This window comes from Eptesicus fuscus, chromosome 3 (genome assembly GCF_027574615.1).
Source record: "Eptesicus fuscus isolate TK198812 chromosome 3, DD_ASM_mEF_20220401, whole genome shotgun sequence".
Classification (NCBI taxonomy): domain Eukaryota; kingdom Metazoa; phylum Chordata; class Mammalia; order Chiroptera; family Vespertilionidae; genus Eptesicus; species Eptesicus fuscus.
The window spans coordinates 42,433,034-42,453,265 of record NC_072475.1 but is presented as its reverse complement, the minus strand read 5'-3'; the positions used below and the strand labels follow the sequence as shown (position 1 = coordinate 42,453,265).

Here is a 20,232-nt window from a genome sequence, read left to right as displayed (position 1 = left end):
GCAGAGTGCACAGTGAGCAGGGCCCAGGAACCCAGGCACTCAGGCAGGCTCAGTCCCTACTCCACAGGCCGTCCACTCCCAAAACTGGAGAGGGGCACATGGCCACGGAGGGAGGAGGTGGCTAATGGGAAAAGGCTGAAGCTAATGGGATACAGGTCATTCCAGTGGAGGCCACTGTGTCTCAAAGGAGCTCCCTCCTCAGGATGAATCTGGGAGAGGGCGTGAGAAGCCGGACCGGTCAGCTGGGTGAGCAGGAGCAGAGGCCACCACCGCATACCTTGACAAAGGCCACTCCTCGAATGGCTTTCAGGATCAGCATGACGACCATGGAGAGGACATAAATGCTGGCGTAGTACTGCCTGTGAGGATTGTCCTTCATGCTGCTGCTCACGAAGGTGCTGTTCCCGTGACTCACCGTGCTGTTCTGTTTGGAGGCAGGGCTCTGTGAGGCAAGACTCCCAGGGACGGCCAGGAACCCTGCTTAGGGCCACTCTCAGCTCAGGGGAGGGCGCAGGATAAGGACTCTGGGACCTGGTGTGGCAAACACGAGGAGGGCGCTGTCCCTCCTTCACTATTTTCTAATGGACGAGGGCAGACAGCCCACAGGTGTGCTATGATAAGCTCTACATGCATCTTGAGTTGGTCAGGGAGCAACTATATTGTGAGGTTACATTAGGGACCCCTCTTTTTCATCCTGGGTGACCCTTGTTCATTGTGTCTTTTAATCGAAAACCAGTTTCCTTAAGAATGGCCAGGGAATATGGAGAGATGGCCATATTCTTAGGCATATAATTTCCCATTAATGAGGAACCTTACCCCACTTCCTTCGTTGATCCAGTAACTCAACCACCAGTTGCTGAAGGTGGTACTGCCCACGTTCAACATGAAGAGGGATATAATGAACAAGAAAGCCAACGGGCCCCCGGCAGCCTTAATATAGACACCATACACTGACCACGGCACAGAACCCTGCCCCTTCTCCTCTGCTTGCATCAGCGGCCCTAGGGGAGAAAAAAGAAACATGAACTCAGAAGGAAAAAGCTACTTTTCCAAAACGAAGGCACCTATATAGAAGAGCAAAATCAAAGAGCCTATAGCTTCACAGGGCTCTAGTTCAGAATTATTTCCTCTTTATCAGAAGCATTCATTCACCCATTTAACATTTACTAAGCACTTTCTATAAACAGGCCCAGGATGAGACCCTGGAATAGTCAAGACGAGTACGACCAGGTTCCTGCCCTTGAGGGTCCTTCCACAGTCTGGTAGGACAGACAGGTAAATAAACACATAATTCTAGTAAAATGTGTTAGATGCAATGCTAGAGCTACATGCAGGGCAGCATGGGACGCCCAGGGGGTATAGCTAACCTACTTGGGGGAGCTGTGCAGTGGTTAGCAGGGAGGTTTCAGGGAAGACTTTATGTGCAGTCTATACAGCACCTTGAAGGTAAACCAGAGTCGGCCAGTTGGGGGAACAATGGGCAGAAGAGATAACGTGAGCACCACCACAGAGGTGGGGAAACAGCAGGGCAGTAAGTATAGACAACCAAGCCAGCACAGCCTGAACAGTGTGTGTGCCGGTGGAGTGGCAAGAGACCAGGTGGATTAGGCAGGCTGTGCTCTGTCAGAGGTACTTGAACGTTACCCTTCAGAGAGGAACTTCTCGAGAATGGGCTACAGGTGTGTGGAGATTTGACTCTCAGCCCTACTGGGCTAGATGGGCCTGGGATGGCCAGTCCAGTCACCTCTGGCAGCGAGCAGCCTCTTCCATGCACCCCAGCGTCACACGCAAATAATGGCATTTTCTGTGTGTGCCATATCAGGGAAAAAGATTGGAAAACACTGCTTTGAAACTGGGAGGAGGCCACTGAAGACTCCATGCAGGAAGGTCAGTTGGTGAGTCTCCTGTTTTCAACCCTATCACCCAGCTGTCTGCATGGAGGGCGGACAGCAGGAACATAGGTATGAGAGGATAAAGGCCAGAACCAGGTTGTGGCAATAGGGATGGAGTCTCGGGAGTAAATTCAGTAGGACGTGGTGACTGCGTAGGGGAAGAGAAAAGATTCAAAGGTAGCACCCAGGGGTTCCCTGGCACGGTCAGATGATTGATGCCCTACAGGGCACCTCTTCCTCTTCATCACACACTTTTAATTATGTGGAACAAGCCACACAGGCCAGGAGCACTTTAACAGTTGCCAGTCTCCAGGTTAGTGGCTCTGCAGAGAACAAATGTTCCCTGAGAACATTCTGGCTTTTTGTACTGCTTCTGGCAGGAACGGATAGATGTCTCAGCCGGCTGTACTGTGTTTGTTTAGTGTGTGTGAGTAAGCTATCTTAAATCACACCTGAATTCAGAATTGTTACCTGGTTTATTAAAAGAAAGAAGAGGCAGGGAGTGGTAAATCAGGATGGTCAACTCCTAACACCAAACACCTGCTGCAGTTTTAAGACCCAGGAAGTGAAAACAGAGGCAAACCCAGGATTCAAAACCTCAGATTCAAAACCTCAGGTGAGGACATGATACAACAGAAAGAGAGCTTTAAAACAGGACTGCATTCTTTTTTTGGGGGGGATGCGGGAAGGTGAGGGACTGACTTGCAGCTTAAAATTCACCAAGGTGAAAACACCTTAAGTATTGTAAACTAGTGCCCGGTGCACGAAATTCATGCACATTAAAAGGCGATTAATTAGAGGAAATCCTATCTAATAATAGACAAATATGCAAATTGACCATACCTCCAACACACCCACAAGCCACGCCCACCATCCAATCAGAGCGAGCATGCAAATTAATCCAAACCAAGATAGCTGCAGCCACAGAGAGCAAGGTTTCCTAGGTAACAGAGGAAGCCAACTTTCCGCCTGCCCTTGCCAGGCCGAAGCCTCCACTCAAGCTACAAAGTTCCAATTATAGAAGGTAAACAAATTCAAACAGAAATGGCAGCAGAATGGAGCTTGAGAGAGCAGGCCAGGGTTGCTGCCGGCAAAAGCAAGGCTTTCTGCACACCCTGGCCAGGCCCACCCGCTTAAGGCAACAAAGTTTCAATTATAACCCCAACACAAATGGCTGCCGGCCTCGGAGGGAGCCCCAGGCTTGGCTCCGCTCCAGGCTACAAAGTTTCAATTGTAGAAGGAAAATAAATTCCAGACACCAGGGCCTCCGCTTGGGTTGCCAGGGGGCGTGGCCGGCTTGCAAACCACCACAGGCCCCTCGCTCAGGCTGCCCCACACCCCAAGGGAACCTCCACCTGATGTGGGACGCCCTTCAGGGCAAACCAGCTGGCCCCCACCCCGTACCAAGCCTCTATCCTATCTAATAAAAGAGTAATATGCAGATTGATCATCACTGCAACACACAATATAGCTGCCCCCATGGGGTCAAAGATCCTGCCCCCATGTGGACACAAGATGGCCACCACAAGATGGCCAGCAGGAGAGGGCAGTTGGGAGGCACCCGGCCTGCAAGGGAGGGCAGCTGAGAAGGACCAGGCCTGCAAGGGAGGGCAGTTGAGAGGGACCAGGCCTGCAAGGGAGGGCAGTTGGAGGTGATCAATCCTGCAGGAGAGAGCAGTTAGGGGTGACCAGGCCGGCAGAGGAGGGAAGTTGGGGGCAAACAGGCTGGCAGCAGAGTGGTTTGGGGGTGATCAGGCTGGCAGGCAGAAGCGGTTAGGGGCAACCAGAAAGGCAGGCAGGCAAGCAGTTGGGAGCCAGCAGTCCTGGATTGTGAGAAGGATGTCCGACTGCCCGTTTAGGCCCGATCCTGGTGGGGTCCCATATTGGAGAGGGTACAGGCTGGGCTGAGGGACAACACCCCTCTGTGCACGAATTTTGTGCACCGGGCCTCTAGTAATTTAATATTGCTATTTGACTTTCTCTATAATAGAAGTGTCAGAGATGAAAGAAAATTAGTAAAATGTATATGCAAACCTTTCTCCTGTCAGAGTCTGGGGCACACCACGGGACCCAGAGTCAAGTCCCCGCCCACCCACATGTGCCTCAAAATCGAGTAAGACCCAGACCCGGCCACCCGTCTCCCATCCCCCCCCCATTGGGCTAGATCCAGACCTGGCCAGTCCCACCCTCGTCAAGCTCTACTGGGCAGGGGGCATAGCCTCAGGTCCTCTGGCCTGGCACCAGGATGGGGGGCGTGGCCTGAGGTCCCCCAGCCCATACCAGGGTGGGGGGCATGGCTTGAGGTCCCCTGTCAAGCCCCGCTGGGCAGGGGGCACAACCTGAGTTTCCCCGACCCAGCACTGGGGTGCACCTTGAGGTCCCCTGTCAAGCCCCGGTGGGCGGGGGGCACGGCCTGGGGTCCCCCACCAAGCCCCGCCAGGTGGGGGGTGCGGTCTGAGGTTCCCCGACCTGGTGCTGGGGTGGGGGGTGCAGCCCGAGGTCCCCTGTCAAGCCCTATGGAGACGGGAGAGGGCGTAGCCTCAGGTCCCTGCTGATTGCTCGTTAAGGCTCCTTATGGGAACTTGGCCTCAGCTGTGGGTGCAGCCATCTTTGTGACGGAGTCATGGTCAATTAGCATATTCCCTCTTTATTAGATAGGATTGTTTTTCTAACTCCCAAGATTTGTTTCAGTTGACAAGATAAAGTGTTGAAAGAACAGGACTTTGGATAGGGAAAGTTGCTGGGAGAAACCCAGGTGTGACCTTGCCACATTCTGGGGCAATCTCCAAGGAGCGTCCCATTCTAACAGGAAGAACACAGGCGTCCCTGCAGCTGGACCGCCTCTGCCGTGGTGGGAACTGATTTTTAAAAGGCACAGGTGAGTCACAGGAAGGGTGGGTACACCTTTCCCCTTTTTTCATACTCAGGGTGACTCAGCTATAATTCTTATTGCCTTGGTCTGTTTAAGCAAACAGAAGGTGCCTCATAGTCTCCTGATATTATATAAGAATGCTGTTATTCCAGGCATAAAAGGCCAGGTACTCTACCACACACAGTGTTATCAAACATCCACAGTCTTATCAAACATCATGGGTCACCATATGGCATGACTTCTGATATACTTTAATGACAAATCTAAAATCTCAAAAAAGGTCGTTACCTTCCTCTGGCTTCACTGCTTTCTCCTTTACTGATCCTGTTTTGGGACCCTTGTCTCGTGACTTCTGTGAACCACTGGTTTCCTTTTTTAAATTAATCTAAAATTAAAAAAAAAAGCGTCTCCATTTATGATATGGCCATTCAGACAAAGGTCCACGCGACATATGAGAGAATCATGTCAAGCTGCTGGTATTACTGAAAAGCAATCCTTCCAACTTCTTAAAAGGCTCATCTATATTCATTTCTTGTACTTCCTCAGCTCCTTCAAGAACTCCACCTCCTGGCCCCAGCCTAACTGCAAGCTCCTCTCCTATTCCTGGGGCTCCCACTCTCATGCCAAACTGGATTTCCTGCCATTCCTCTCATCACTGTGACCTCCCACTTTGTCCACATTGGTCCCTCACTTGGAATGCCCTCCCCTTGTCCCAACACAGTCACAGTTGTCTTCATTCAAACAGATTTCAAATCTTACACCCTCCCTGAGGTAACTCAGATTTGTCTAGAATCGAGTTCAGCCCCGCCCCCCAGGCACTTTGTTAGTAGCACTCCATGACAGCACAGTTGCTTTAAATGGAACCTGGTGAAGAGCATGGTGCACTGGTCTTCCCTGAGACCCCAAGTCCCTCAGGAGAGAGATGACATCTCACTCGTGGTTAGAACCCCACAGGGCCTAACACCCAGAACTTCCCATAACGGGGCACAGAGGAGCTTGGTAAACGTGCATCAAATTGAACCCAGGAGATTAGAAACCCTCTAATGCTCTCCTTTCCAAGTTCTTCTTATCTCTTCATAGGACCCTAAATTCTTTATTTACTGCAGTACATGAGTAAATGCACTGTCTAAAGCAGTGGTCGCCAACCTTCTGGACCTCACGTACCACCAGTGGTCTGCGGACCACCGGATGGCGACCGCTGCTCCAAAGCTTTCCTTAAACCAGCGGTCGCCAACCTTTCGGACTTCACGGACCACCGGTTGGTGACCGCTGGTCTAGAGAGAATACGTCCATTTGCTGACCACTTACTAGCGTAAGAACATTACATATTATTTCATTTAACTGATGCAACAATTCTAAGAGGCAGATGCCATCCCCATTTGTAAGATGAAGAAAGTGAAACTCAGGAGAGTTAAGTGACAAACTGAAAGTGTGCTCCTCCACTACAACTCACGAGCTGTCCAAGTTCATTGTTCCTTGGACATTTCGTACTTTAGATTCTCTTCTTCTCATTTTCCTCTGAGTCTACAGTGAGGAGGAAATGATCTGAAGAGTAAGTACTCTGAGAGTCGCAGGGAGAGATCATAAATCCAAATCTGCATTAGGGTGTCTCAATGGAAGTTACTGATGACACTTGGAATAATGCTTGAGTTATTCCAAAAGGCCGAAATGACCTGGTAGCTAAGAAGTAGCCTATAGCCCAGCCTGAGTACACTCCTAGGACCCAAGGTGCCTACAGAATAAGGACTTTGCATGAGAGCAGGTTGGCAAGAAGGAAGAACACGCGATTTGGCGAGCTCTAAGTAAGTACTCCCTTGGATTTGCCTAACTTGGAGCCGAGAGTAAAGCCATGGAAAGCTGCCATCTCTCTGTTGCCACAGGGGGCAGGCAGCATGCCAGAAAGAGCACTTCAGAGTCAAAGTGCCCTTGTTTATATTTTTTTTAAAAGGCCCCAAATGGAGTCACGTTTGCTAAGCCACACCGAGACTCAGTACCTAACCTAACTGCAGTTTCAGCCTCTTCCAGGAGTGCAATGTTAAATCCCTCAGTGTGGAATTTCCTGATCAACACTAGGGAAGTAACCTGCCTCTTGAGGCCCCCTGTCTTCCCCTAAGAAAAGATGACTTCAACTGAAATAATCCACTTTTTAAATCTCTTCTTCCCACCCTCTTTCTGCCCTTCTAGTTGCTAGAAAGGATGCTGTCAGATTCACAAATCACTTGATAAAGCCCATTAGATCTTCAAATTTAAACAGTTGAATTTTGTTGTTTAACATTAGTAAGCTGCTTAACTTTTCTGAGCTTCCATTTCCTCAGCTGTAAAAGTAAGGGATTAATCATATTTTGCTACAGAACTAATGACTAAAATAGGATGACATCTATGAAGTGCCTAATCTAGTAATCCTATCTAATAAAGAGGTAATATGCAAAGTGACCATCACTCCAACACACAAGATGGCTGCCCCCATGTGGACACAAGATGGCCGCCACAAGATGGCCGGCAGGGGAGGGCAGTTTTGGGTGATCAGGCCAGCAAGGGAGGGCAGTTGGGAGGGACCAGGCCTGCAGGGGAGGGCAGTTTGGGGTGACTAGGCCTGCAGGGAGGACAGTTACAGGGACCGGGCTAGCAGAGGAGGGCAGTTGGTGGGGGGGGGTGGGGACCAGGCCTGCAGGGGAGGGAAGTTAGGGGTGACTAGGCCTGCAGGGAGGACAGTTACAGGGACCGGGCTGGCAGAGGAGGGCAGTTGGGGGGGGGGGGGGAGGAGGAACCAGGCCGGCAGGGGAGGGCAGTTGGGGGGGAACCAGGCCTGTAGGGAGGGCAGTTGGGAGGGACCAGGCCAGCAGGGGAGGGCAGTAGGCAGGCAGGCAGGTGAGCAGTTGGGAGCCAGCAGTCCTGGATTGTGAGAGGGCAGTCGGACATCCCTCGAGGGGTCCCAGATTGGAGAGGGTGCCAGCTGGGCTGAGGGACACACACCCCCCATGCATGAATTTTGTGCACCGGGCCTCTAGTTGGGACATAATAGTTGTCAGTTAATGAGTGAAAAATCAGCAGCCAGGGTACCATGGATCATTTTCAAATGTATACAAGGAGTAATTTCTCTTCCCTGGTTCTTTATTCACTTGTTTATTGAAAAAGGAGCTTCATAAGAAAGTAACCTCACAGGGTGACCTAAACATTAATTTCTAACTGGACAGGTCACGGTGGGTAGTGATGCCCCAGGCCTATAACTTCTTTAGTGGAAGGTTTATCTTTGCCTTAAGCAAGCCCTATTCTTGTGCATCTAGGTTAATAAACCTTTGAAATGCCAGAGTAATCCCTTTTCCCAGACCCCTTAAGCTTAACCACCCTCAAGAGAGCACATTCTCTTGTTAACTGTCATGTAATCTAATCTCTGCCCTGCTTTTTCCCACCTCCATGTAATCTTCCTTATGTTCCCTCGTTAATTCCAAATGTATAAAAAAATCTGCAAACTGACATTCTCCAGAGCATTTAAGATCTTGCTTCCCAGCAATGTCATCAGTTTGGCTCAAATAAATTCATAAAAATTCTCTACAGGTTTGGACGTATTTTACTTTGACAACACACAGAGCCCATATTGTTCTCCCTGTCATGGCCTCATTAATAAGTTCTCATTGACAGAAGTCCTTGGCTCACCAGCCCCACAATCCTGCTCTCCTAGAATAGAATTCGTATGTGAACCAAAGCACAGCAGTCTGGTCATCAGAAAATAGGGCTCTGCCAATAAAACACAGGCACCGAACTCAGCTGAGACCGGTTAGCCCTCAGGAAGGTCATGCCTCCCTTGCTAGAAAGGAGAGATGCATAAATGTCATATAACTCTTACCTCAACTGGGGGCGTCTCTCCCAGCAAGTTATTAAAAATGGTAGCATAATCACCCTTTAGATTCATCAGTTCCTCATGGGTGCCCCTTTCGGTAATACAGCCTTCTTTCATGAAGATCACTTGGTCACAATCAGCCAGGTACTAGAGACAAAGGCAGGGATGACACGGTGTTACTGATATTTGTGCAAATATTCCAATCCCTCATACCTTAGTCTAGCACTTCCCACCTGGGAGCGATTGAGCCCCCCAGGGGACATCTGGCAATATCTGGAGACACTGTTGGTTGTTTAAATTGGAGAGAGGGGTATTACTGGCCATCTAGTGGACAGAGGCCAGGGAGGCCTAGGACAGCCCCCACATCAAAGAGCTATGTGGCCCAATATGTCAGTAGTGCCAAGACTGAGAACCTCTGCTCTACTTTATCGAGATGTAGTACCAAGTACAGTTCCTCCAGTTTTTGACGTAAATCTGGTGGAGCCACAAGAGCCTTGCATTAAGCTTCACCCTGTTACTACACTGAGAAATACACACAATTACTGACTTTCTGTGGCAGGATGGGAGTTAATCCCCAAACCTGACAACGTATGCAAAACAGATGGCAATATTCTTCAGCTGCTCTCCAAAGTGGCAACTTGTCATGGAGTGACAGAGGGAGAAGACCTTGTTTTCCCTGAACAGTTCCTGCTTAAATTAACATAAGGCTTTCCACACCATCTCATACTCAAACTCTACTTTCTACCTACCCCTTCCATCACTTACTGATTTATATGCAGAAGCTAAATGCTCCAAGCATCTCTGATGCAGATAGCCAATCTGGTACAGTGATACAAAAAGCTTTATTGCTATAGTGGGCCAGGCGGCTATTTGCTGAGGAAATGAACACTGATGGTTCCAGGAACTTCTAGACCACAAAGGTACCTAGAAGGACCAAGCCCCCCTTCCTGTCTGATTTCTCAAGACACAGAGGGTGGCCTGGGGAAGGAAGAAAGCACCATACCTGTAGCTGGTGGGAAACAAACAGAACCGTCTTGGGCTTGAGGTGCTTCTGGATAGCACTGTTGAAGATGTGGTTGGCCACATGGGCATCTAAGGCACTGAGGGGGTCATCCAGGATGTAGATGTCCCGGTCACTATATAAGGCTCGGGCAAGGCTGATCCTTTGGCGCTGCCCACCACTCAGGTTGGCTCCTCGCTCGCCAATCTATAGGAGCCCAGAAAGCATAGTGGAGCCGCCAACTCAAGTCCAGAACTGGGTTTAGTGACTACCCCAGTCACCATTCTTCTCCTCCACCCAAAGCGGCATCTTCTACTGAATTCCCAGCCTGGATGAGAGGCCACTATGATCCTCCAGGGCCCACAGTGGGGAGTTGGCCTAGATACCTCCTTCACTCCCACAATCATCTGGTTACTAATCAATCCTCATCTGGCCTCACCACCCCCTGGACACCCTACCAGTCCATTCTCTATGGGCAGAATGAGCTTTCCAAAACATAAAGCTAACCATGAACAACCTTCCTTAAACTCTTCAAAAGCCCTGAAGGATAGAATTTAAACCACCAAACTTGGCATACAAAGTAGGTTCCCAGCATCTGTCAGCATCCATTGCCAATCCCCCAGCACACCCTGGGATAGAAGCCCTTAAATTGTGGATATATTATGAACACTCATGACTAATGTCACACCTTCTCCTGTACTATTCCTGCTCAGTTCTGGCATCCTCTCCTCTGCAAATCCCCGCCCCCCACCTCACCCCCCCCTCTCTTCCTTACTAACACTCAAAAGAAAGGGATTCTTTTTCATCGGCTTGTTTTGAGCCTCATGTGTGGGTGTCCCATCCTCTCCAGTTAAGCTTTCTGAGGGTGCAAGTTATTGTCTTATTCCTTTACGTTCCCAACACCCAGAAGTGTCTGCACATGCAGCTGGCACACAAGCACCTGATAAACATTACTAAAAGGACAAGTGAATACATCCATTGTAAAATGGTAACGGGCCCTGTAATTTTAAAAAACCTTGTCCTTAAAAAAACATTCCCTAAATGCAAAGGTTTTCAAACTTGAGCAGGTATCAGAATTACCTGAGGACTTGTAAAAACAGGTGTTTGGGCCCCACCCCTAGAGTTTCTGATTCAGGAGGTCTGGAGTGGGGCCTAATAATTTGCATTTCTAACAAGTTCCCAGTGTCACCGAATGCTGCTGATCTGGGCACCTTGATTTGAGAGCCGGTGAACTAATTAAACCATTCACCAAACCTGGTTTGAGGGATTTACCTGAAGTCAGCTGAAACCTAAGTGCCAGCCCCAAAGACCTCCAGGGCAGCTCATGGGCGATGTCTCAGGACTCAAAAAGCCAGTTTCAAAGACACAGCTCTGGAAACTGCTCCAGGGCAGAGAACCAAAGAAAGGGATTTGTGCTGCGGCCTCTTCCTTTCTAACAGGAGAGGGCTATCTGCAGACTGCATCTGAACAAGGAGGTTGTTAGAATGAGGTTCAAGAAAGAAGCTCAATGTGCACATGCTTGACTCGTGGTTTTAAAAATGAGTAGTGCAGAAAACACGAACTCTGAACCAAAAATGGGATTTTGTTTAAAATCCACCTGACATATGACATATTTATATGCTTAAAACAGGTAGTGTTGATATGCCAGCCACAAGGCATAAATGCTTTCCTAACATGAAGTACCAGTGAAAGTGAATCTCACTGTGTAGGTTTTTCTCCCACGCATTTAAGATGCACTCCTAGGAGGTGACTCCAGCAGAGCCCTGCCACTCATCTCCCAGGATCCTCTCTGCTACATACACGCCCCCATCGGGAGCAGAAGGCTTGTACCTCAGTCAGATCACTGTTGGGGAGAATGGCCAGGTCAGGCTGCAGGCAGCAGCTGTTCAGCACAGAGTTGTATCTGAAGAACAGAAAGAGACCCAGCATCAGGGACACGGTTGGAGTTGAGCCTGTGGCTTGGGTGCCTTGTGTCTCACACAGCCTAGACAGAAAGCATGACAGAAACCAAGCATTTCTTGCCTTTCTTCATCAAATTCCTTCCCAAAAAGGATGTTGTCTCTCAGCGTGGCATTGAGGATCCAGGCCTGCTGGGCCACATAAGCCAAGGTTCCACCAACTGCAATGCTGCCCTCTACAAGTGTCATCTAGGGAGACAGACACAATCCAATGGCATCACAATGCAAAACCATCCCCCTAAAGCCAGCAGAACTCCCCACATTCCACAATGAAGTTGAAAGTTTTGGCAGTTTCCTTGGTTGCTTTTTGGACCCAAAACTAGACCCCACTTTTGTTCCACAGAGAGCTTCAACAGCAAAGAAAAATCAAAGGTCTCCCTGCTTATGAGCGATGGGAGCCCAGCCGACCCATGACTTGAACGAACCAACACTTCATTCAGCAACCTATGGGCTACTTTACAACCTTTCCTTCTAAATGCAAACGGTTTTAATTAAGGGAGGCACAAGTGGAAGGCCCTTTCAGAATCCCCTGGGGAGGATGCTGTAAGGATTTACAGCCTCAATTTTAGGGCAGGCCAACTCATCTACAGAATTATTCCAGGCTATTAGCTAGATCAGCTGCTTCTGTAAAATGAGGATCAAAGGGGGGAAAAATCCAGTTCGACATCAACTAGTATTACCGAGTATCCATACAACGATGGTGAACCCTCCCCTCCAACATGAAGAAACTGCATGATGACCTGTTCACTTGGAATTGTTTTCAGTCATGGTAATTGATATGAATTGATTTATCCATTTTACCGTCTTTCAGGGCTCCTTTTGGGACTGATTATTGACAATTTGTCTTGGGTGAGGGATGCTATAACTTGGAACAAAGTTTCATTGACCAGTCTGTGTAGTCCTTGCACATGAAGCTTGTCCTCTCAAACACTGTAATATACAGTGTCCACATACAGGTGATCACTAAGCTCCCTTCAGACACAATGCTGTGAAGGGGTGGGAATGTAGTGGGGAATGGGGGGGTGGGGGGGGTGGGGAGGGAGATGCGGATGAAGGGTTCATTTTGTTTCTACTTTTCCTGATCCTACATAGGAAATAAATTCAGTTTTTCTGAGGCCTTTGCTAAGCAAAGTCCAGAGAAAAAAAAGCAAAAAAATGCCAAGGACAATAACAAAATCTTACCTGGCCTAAAATGGCTGAGATAAGAGAGGTTTTTCCACTTCCCACACTGCCACAGATTCCAACCAGTTTACCCTGGAAGAAAACACAGAGTGAGAGGGAAGGTCATTCAAGGACTACTGACCACTCACCTCCAGGGACTTCCTATTTCTTTGAGGAAAAACACATTAACTACAGTCCATTAATATGGAAACTGCCTCCCTGATCACCAAGCAAGTCACTTAACTCTTCTCTCTCTCTCTCTCTCTCTCTCTCTCTCTCTCTCTCTCTCTCTCTCACACACACACACACACACACACACACACACACATATATATTTTAAAGTGACTTGAATGCCCTCCAAACAACCACTAGTTATTTCCAGTGGTCTCACCTAGGACCATCTCCCCGTCTTGGTCATAGCTTTCAAGAGCTGGGAGCTTTTCATTCTTCCTGCAGTCTAGCTCTGGGTCTGTGTGACGTGCTTCTAGTTAGTTGCTAACTTGATAAACACATTAGTACCCAGCACTCCCTACTTCCAGTGATGTAGGTAAACATTTCTTTACCACTGCCCTCGGTCCAAGGCACCCTAATGTTCTCCTGGGTTAACTGTTCTCCTTACCTCCTTCCTGTTTCCTTACATACTCTTCTGAATACAGAAGCTAGAATGTTTCTCTCATCTACACTAATAAAAGAGAAACATGCAAATTAACCATCACCCTGCTACGCCAAACCATGCCCACCAACGAATCAGGAGTGAGTATGCAAATTAACCCAACCAAGATGGCGGCCAGCCATGGAGCTGGAGCAAACAGGAGGCTTGGGTTGCCCCGGCAATGGAGGAAGCCAAGCTTCCTGCCTGCCCTGGCCGGCCCGGGCCTCCGCTCAAGGCTACAAAGTTTCAATTATAGAAGATAAATAAATCCTAGATACTTGCTTCCAGCTGGCCCTGGCCTCCGCTCAAGGCTACAAAGTTTCAATTATAGAAGATAAATAAATCCTAGATACTTGCTTCCAGCTGGCCCTGGCCTCCGCTCAAGGAGGCGCTGAAAAAAAAAAAGAAAAAGAAAAAAAGGAGGGGCTGGGACATTGGGTTGTCGGGGGGGTGATCAGGCCAGGATGGGACGGCAGGGGCCGTTGGGGATAAGCAGACCAGCAAGGGGGCCAGTTGGGGGTGAGTAGGCCATCAGTGGGGGTTAGTTTGGAGTGAGCAGGCCAGCAGGGCGACAGTTGGGGGCGAGCAGGCCAGCAGGAGGGGCAGTTGGGGGTGATCAGGCTGGCGGGGGAGGGCATTTGGGAGCGAGCAGGCTGGCAGCGGGGGGAAGGTGGGGGTGAGCAGGCCGGCAGGTAGAGTGGTTAGGGGCAATCAGGCAGGCGAGTGGCTGGAGCCAGCAGTCCTGGATAGTGAGAGGGATGTCCGACTGCCGGTTTAGGCCTGATCCCTGTAAACCAGCAGTAGGACATTCTTCACGGGGTCCCTGATTGGAGAGGGTGCAGGCTAGGCTGAGGAACAGCAACCCCCCGCCCCCGTGCACAAATTTGGTGCACCGGGCCACTAGTATATATATATATATATAAGTCAGGTGACATCATTCTTCTGCTCCAAACCCTCAATGGCTTCTCTTTCCACTCAGAGTAAAACCGAAGTCATTACAGGAGGCTCTGCACCTAGCTCCCTGTCTGCCCCTGGCATCTACTACTCTCTCCTTTGCTCACTCTGCCCCAGTAATAGGCCTCAGGGTCTCTGCAGTTTTGTCCTGCCTGGAATGCTCTTCTCCCCCAGATATTCACATGACTCATTCCCTTACCCCCGCAGGTCTTTCCTCAAATATTACTTTTTAAAGGAATCCTTTCCCTCAGGCAACCTATTTACATTGCAACCACCTGCTCCCTGCCCCAGCACTTTCTACCACGTCTTCTTCACAGCCCTTACCACCCTCTGACATACAATATACAGTATTCTCCCCTATCCATGGTTTCCCTTTCTGTGGTTTTAGTTCCTTGCAGTTAACTGTGGTCCAAAAACATGAAATGGAAAATTCCAGAAATAAACAATCCATAAGTTTTAAACAGTGTGGCGCTCTGACTAGTGCAATGAAATCTCATGCAGTCCTGCTCGGTCTTGCCCTGGACACGAGTCATCCCTTTGCAGAGATCTACTCTGTATACACTCCCTGTTCATTAGTCACTTCGACTCTTTCCACATCTCTTTTCATATCAAAATGCTTGTGTTCTCTTATTTTACTTAAAAAGTGCAAGCGTAGTGGTACTGGCAACTTAGATATGTTAAAAAGCAGCTGTAAAGTAAGTGCTTCTTGTAAGTGAAAAGGCAAAAATTCTCAGTAAGGAAAAATTATATGCAGAGGTTACTAAAATCTATAGTAAGAGCAAATCTTCCATCCTTGAAACTGTGAATAAGGACAAAGAAATTCATGCTAGTTTTGCTGTCCCACCTTAAACTGTAAAAGTTGTGGCCACAAGTGCACGATAAGGGCTTAGTTAAGATGGAAGAGGCATTAAAGTTGTGGATGGAAGACATGAACAGAAAACATATTCTGAATGACAACAAAGTGTTGCGCCAAAAAGCACTGAGCTACATGAAGCCTTCGGCAAGGGATCCCTGAAACAAGGGACACAAGCCATTTCCTGCAAGTAAGGGATGGTTACACAGATTCCAGAATAGGTCTGGGGTGAAAAATAGAAAAATTACTGGAGAGAGACCCACCTAATTCACTTACCTTTTATTAGAGTATAGTGCAAACTGCTGTAGTTAGTTATTATTGTTAGTCTCTTACTGTGCCTAATTTATAAACTAAACGTTATCATAGGTATGAATGCATAGGAAAAAATTACCAGGATTCAGCACTATAGGTGGGTTCAGGGATTTACAGGTTCTTGGAACATATTCTCCACTTGTTTACTGTCTTTGCCACTAGAATGTAAGCTCCAAGAGGGTGGAGGTTTGACTGTTTGCATTTTCCCTGCTAGACCCTAGCCCTACAACAGTGCCAGCAGAGTTGGTCATGAAAAAATGGCTGTTAAATGAGTGAATGTATAACTACATCTGGGACCCTGTGTATGAAGTAGCCCTCAACATGGTTCTGACTCCCAGTCATATTCTGTACTTTAAAAGCCTTGAACCAGGACTGTCTGTTCCAGCCACTCCCTAAAGGAGGGCTGCTGAGAGACTCCAGTCCTGTGTGCCTGGGCTGTGATATCACACACCACAATGATCCTTTACTTGCGTTAAAAATAAACAATTATAACCGAATTGTCAATAATAATAACAACACTGAGAATTCCTATTATGATCCAGGTTCTGTGTTGTGACTAGCCTGGGGGTAATGAGAAGCTTACACAGAGCTATAATAACCAGAACTAACTGTTACAGCTCACATACAACTACAATCAGTAGAAATCTATTCAGGGCAAAATCGTGGAAAACCCACTTGAATGTTTCATTTCCTTGCTTATAAAATGAGTATCTCATGAGACTAGTTGTTATTCATTTCTACTGTTAAACATTCCTCTTAGAGGTGGAGCTGGCTAGAATTGCTCATTGATTCAAAACCACTCCTAGCCATAAAATAGAACTTTGCTAAAAGGAATGGCAGCTGCCAGCTCGTGCCACAACAGACACCTGGGAGACAGCCAGGGTGTGGGGAGGCCCAGCGGTTACCTCTTCGATTTCCAGGTCGATGCTGTACAGTGTCCTCTGCAGGCGGAGGCTCCCCAGGGGGACAGGCTTGCCCTCTTCCTCGTCGGGACTGGGCCGCTCGTTGCTGTTTAGGAGGAGGTGGCCCTTCTGCTCTGCCAGCACCGCCTGATGCTCCGTGCGCTCCAGCTGCCTCACCTTCTCTTTCTTGGCCCTGGCAGCCCTCTTGTCTTTTTTTGTTTTGGGGGTCAGCTTGGGTGAGTTCTGGATACTGGAGTGGGAGGAGTCCCATGCCAAGGTGGCATTTTTCATCTCTATCTTGATGTGAGGACTGGCTGGGTTTTTCTTTATCATGTGAACCTCTTCCATCAGAAACAAACTCTGATAGGAGTTGTGAGAGAGGTGCAAAGATGAGACACTGGATCAAGACCAGGGAGACAAGCCTAGGGCGTACACTCATGTAGCAAAACACATCAGGCTATACAGTGGAAGAAAGCTGAGGGCAAAAGGTAGCTCATTAGTGTAGCCCAGCCTCAGGCCCAGCGAGAGGTCACGGGGGTTGTGGGGACACCCTCAAGGAGGAACAGGACCTTCTCAATGGCCCAACACTCTACACTACCAATTACATGCCACACTAGTTCTTCATTTTCTACCAGTCTATGTGACCAAAGGGCATTTAACTAGCCCATATGCCGGCCCTTGTTCTCACCCATGAGTTGCTGAGTAGCAGTGGGAAAATGCAAGCAGAAAAACCACAGGGCGTGCTGCTCCCCTACACAGACCCTCATCACTGCTTCCCTTCCAGACCACCCCTGCTCCCCTACACAGACCCTCATCACTGCTTCCCTTCCAGACCGCCCCTGCTCCCCTACACAGACCCTCATCACTGCTTCCCTTCCAGACCACCCCTGCTCCCCTACACAGACCCTCATCACTGCTTCCCTTCCAGACCACCCCTGCTCCCCTACACAGACCCTCATCACTGCTTCCCTTCCAGACCGCCCTTGTAGAACCTCAAAGACTGTGTGCTTCCCTCACCCACAACATGGCACATGTCTGGGGAGAGGCTGAGCTGAGACGGTGCCTAGGCCTAGCTCGCTGAGGTCAGAAAAGGGCCTAAAGTATAACTGACGGTAGAGTACTCCTTCTTGCCAGTAAGTCTCACGTCTTCAGAATCCTGCCTTGGAACTTGTGGAAACTCAAACCACCAAAGAAAGGGACTTGCGTGGAAGTGAAGGTTATTTCCCTCAGAAACATCCTTGGGAAGAGAACACGACTTTCCCCGCTTATCCCCTGAGTCCCACTGAGTTCTGTTGGGGGAAGAAAGCGGGAACACTTCTGAAATCAGATCTGAAACACTGATCGAAATAAATCTCAGCCCAGGACTTCGATGTGCCCATGACTTTGAACCCCCTTCTGACAACACTCTTAAAACAGTGGTCTTCTCTAAAGAATGGTATCCCAGTTGGAGTCCCAATATGATTTTTTTTAAAATCTTTTTCAAATAAAAAAATGTAAAAATAACATTAGAAAGTCTTTATGTTATGTATGTATTTATTTTACTTATTTATTTTTTTTAGAGAAAAGATGACTTTTAGGGCCAGAACTCTCCACTCAGTTACTGAGAACCCCCGACTATGTTAAGTGTGCAGGTGCCATTAAATGCACCATACAATCCCCTTTCCAAGCTCTTTCTGTTGGATCCGAAACTTCTGAGCCTGCTCTTTTCCTCCCTTAAATTGCCAAATCTCCTTATTCCTATTCCCTAATCTTCCTAGAAGTGGCATGGTTCTAAGTCTCCTAGATTAAAAGAAAACAAAATTAAATTGCCTAGATAATCCTCACACTTAGTCAACCCCAGGTTTCGTCTCTGAAAACAGCTGTTGGTTTCATTTGGTCACAGCCTTCCTAACAGACTGAGCTAAGAATAACTTGTCCAATATTGTCACCACCTTCACACAGTAAACCAAGTGTTCCCATCATCTCTCCCCTGGAGAGTTACTAAAGGACCTCTTACACCCCAGTGGATTCTGTAGAAACATGCTCATGCAGCTAGTTTGCACTGCTCCTTCCCCACGGTTCCTTCCCACAGGCTCCCTGCAGCCCCGAACTCCTCCCAGGATTTCAGCTTCGGGCCACTCCGCCATGAGGTGCTGAGTCAGAACACTTGAATTTATATCTACTTGGATTTGCACTTGCCAGGACAACAGAATCTTCGAGGTACAGAAACCATGAGCCTTAACTTTACCACAGGACACCGACCATCAAAATACTACTCTTATTGACCAGAAGAAACAACTCAGAATGTATCTGCTAAGCAGAAGAAGGGACTACTCGTAGGGTTGCCAGGTAACATATAGGATGCCTAGTTAAATTCTGATTCCAGATAAACAATGAATAATTTTTTCAGTGTGTCCCGTGCAATTATTAAATGGATGTCCCAAGTTTTTATTTGCTAAAGCTGGCAACATTATACTGGTGACAATCTTATCAGGAATGTCACAAGGTGGCTTCTCGCTACCTTTCTACAGGTTATTATCCTAGAAGGAGGAGAAGGGGGATGGAGAGGGGATAGTGGAGGAGGGAAGAGAGAGAAGGAGGTTGAAAAGGAGGAAACTGCAAGAGAAATATGATAGAAGGGGATTGAAGTCTCATGGGGAATATAATAGAGCTGTGGCTGATTGTGCTTCCTTTATTAACTCTGAAGCTTCCTGGATAGAGGAAAGAGCTATGAGAAAAGCCACCTGCTAATACAAGTTCTCTCTAATAAGTGAAGAGAGCTCTCGAGAAACAAGGAGAGAATAATTCTATACCACAAACTCCTACTTCTTCATCTAAAATGCCACCAAACCCATTCACTAACAAGAAGGTGGGGCACATTTATAGGTGAATCATTGCTTTCTTCCATGACTGAATATTGTGGGTTCAGCAAAATAAAGCTCTAGTTACCATTAGACCATTTCTCTTTACGTATATGGCTCTGGCTCTTAGCCTGCTAGCAGCCAGGCTGGGGTGAGGGAGGGCAGGGGCTGGGGTGCATTCTTAAACAAAACTCACCTAGTTAACCATAAATGAGTAGAATATCATTTGGCAAGTTCTTCATTCTTCTTAAAAGGTAAACCCAATTTGTTTTCTCCTGAACGTTTAAGGTGATGGTATTAACTCCTCAAACGCCTGAGCCTCACGCCTTCTAGCCACAAGCACTGCTTGTTTTGATGCAGAAATGCAAGAGCTGCTTTCTGCAGTGGCTCTGTCCAAGAATCCCCGCCCACACAGGTGCTGTTCCTTTTCCTTTTTTGAAAGTATTACCCACTTTCAAACATCCACCTCACCCCACCGTCCCAAATATACTTCCCTCTTGCATTATTCTGGAGGCAGAAAGGCAGGTCAAGGCATGATCCACAAACCCTACCAGAAAAACCCTGATACTTCTGCATTTCTCAACATGATCTAGTTTTATGACTATCATGTCACTGGAGTTCCTGCATCATGAGTGGCAACCACAGGCCATGAACAGGGAAGTATCAAAAAGGGCTGAGCATGCTCTAGCTGGTTTAGTTCAGTGGATAGAGCATCGGCCTGCAGACCGAAGGGTCCCGGGTTCGATTCTGGTCAAGGGCACATGCCTGGGTTGCTGGCTCGATCCCCAGTAGGGGGTGTGCACGAGGCAGCTGATCAATGATTCTCTCTCATCACTGATGTTTCTTTCTCTCTCTCTCTCTCTCTCTCTCTCTCTCTCTCCCCCTATCCCTTCCTCTCTGAAATCAATAATATATATATTTAAAAAAGGGCTTAGCATATTGACCCATCAAAATGAAGCACTTTGGTAGAGGTAAATGGTAGGTCAAGGTAAGAAAAA

The 20,232-nt window shown here is 48.1% G+C and overlaps 1 protein-coding gene and 1 long non-coding RNA gene across 2 annotated transcripts in view; one reads left to right on the top strand and one right to left on the bottom strand.

Annotated features, from left to right (window-relative positions):
• LOC129148564 (ATP-binding cassette sub-family C member 5-like) overlaps positions 1–20,232 on the bottom strand; it is a 78,744-nt gene that overhangs the window by 13,763 nt on the left and 44,749 nt on the right. Inside the window, 9 exon segments of the mRNA XM_054713790.1 lie at positions 278–424; positions 817–1,001; positions 5,053–5,149; positions 8,609–8,749; positions 9,606–9,809; positions 11,433–11,505; positions 11,625–11,749; positions 12,743–12,814; positions 16,398–16,754. Of these exon segments, the coding sequence (XP_054569765.1) occupies positions 278–424; positions 817–1,001; positions 5,053–5,149; positions 8,609–8,749; positions 9,606–9,809; positions 11,433–11,505; positions 11,625–11,749; positions 12,743–12,814; positions 16,398–16,754 (1,401 nt within the window).
• Positions 374–5,388, top strand: LOC129148566 (uncharacterized). Its single transcript, XR_008555541.1, has 4 exons — positions 374–395; positions 1,823–1,887; positions 4,702–4,770; positions 5,311–5,388. It is a non-coding gene; the product is annotated as an uncharacterized LOC129148566 (long non-coding RNA).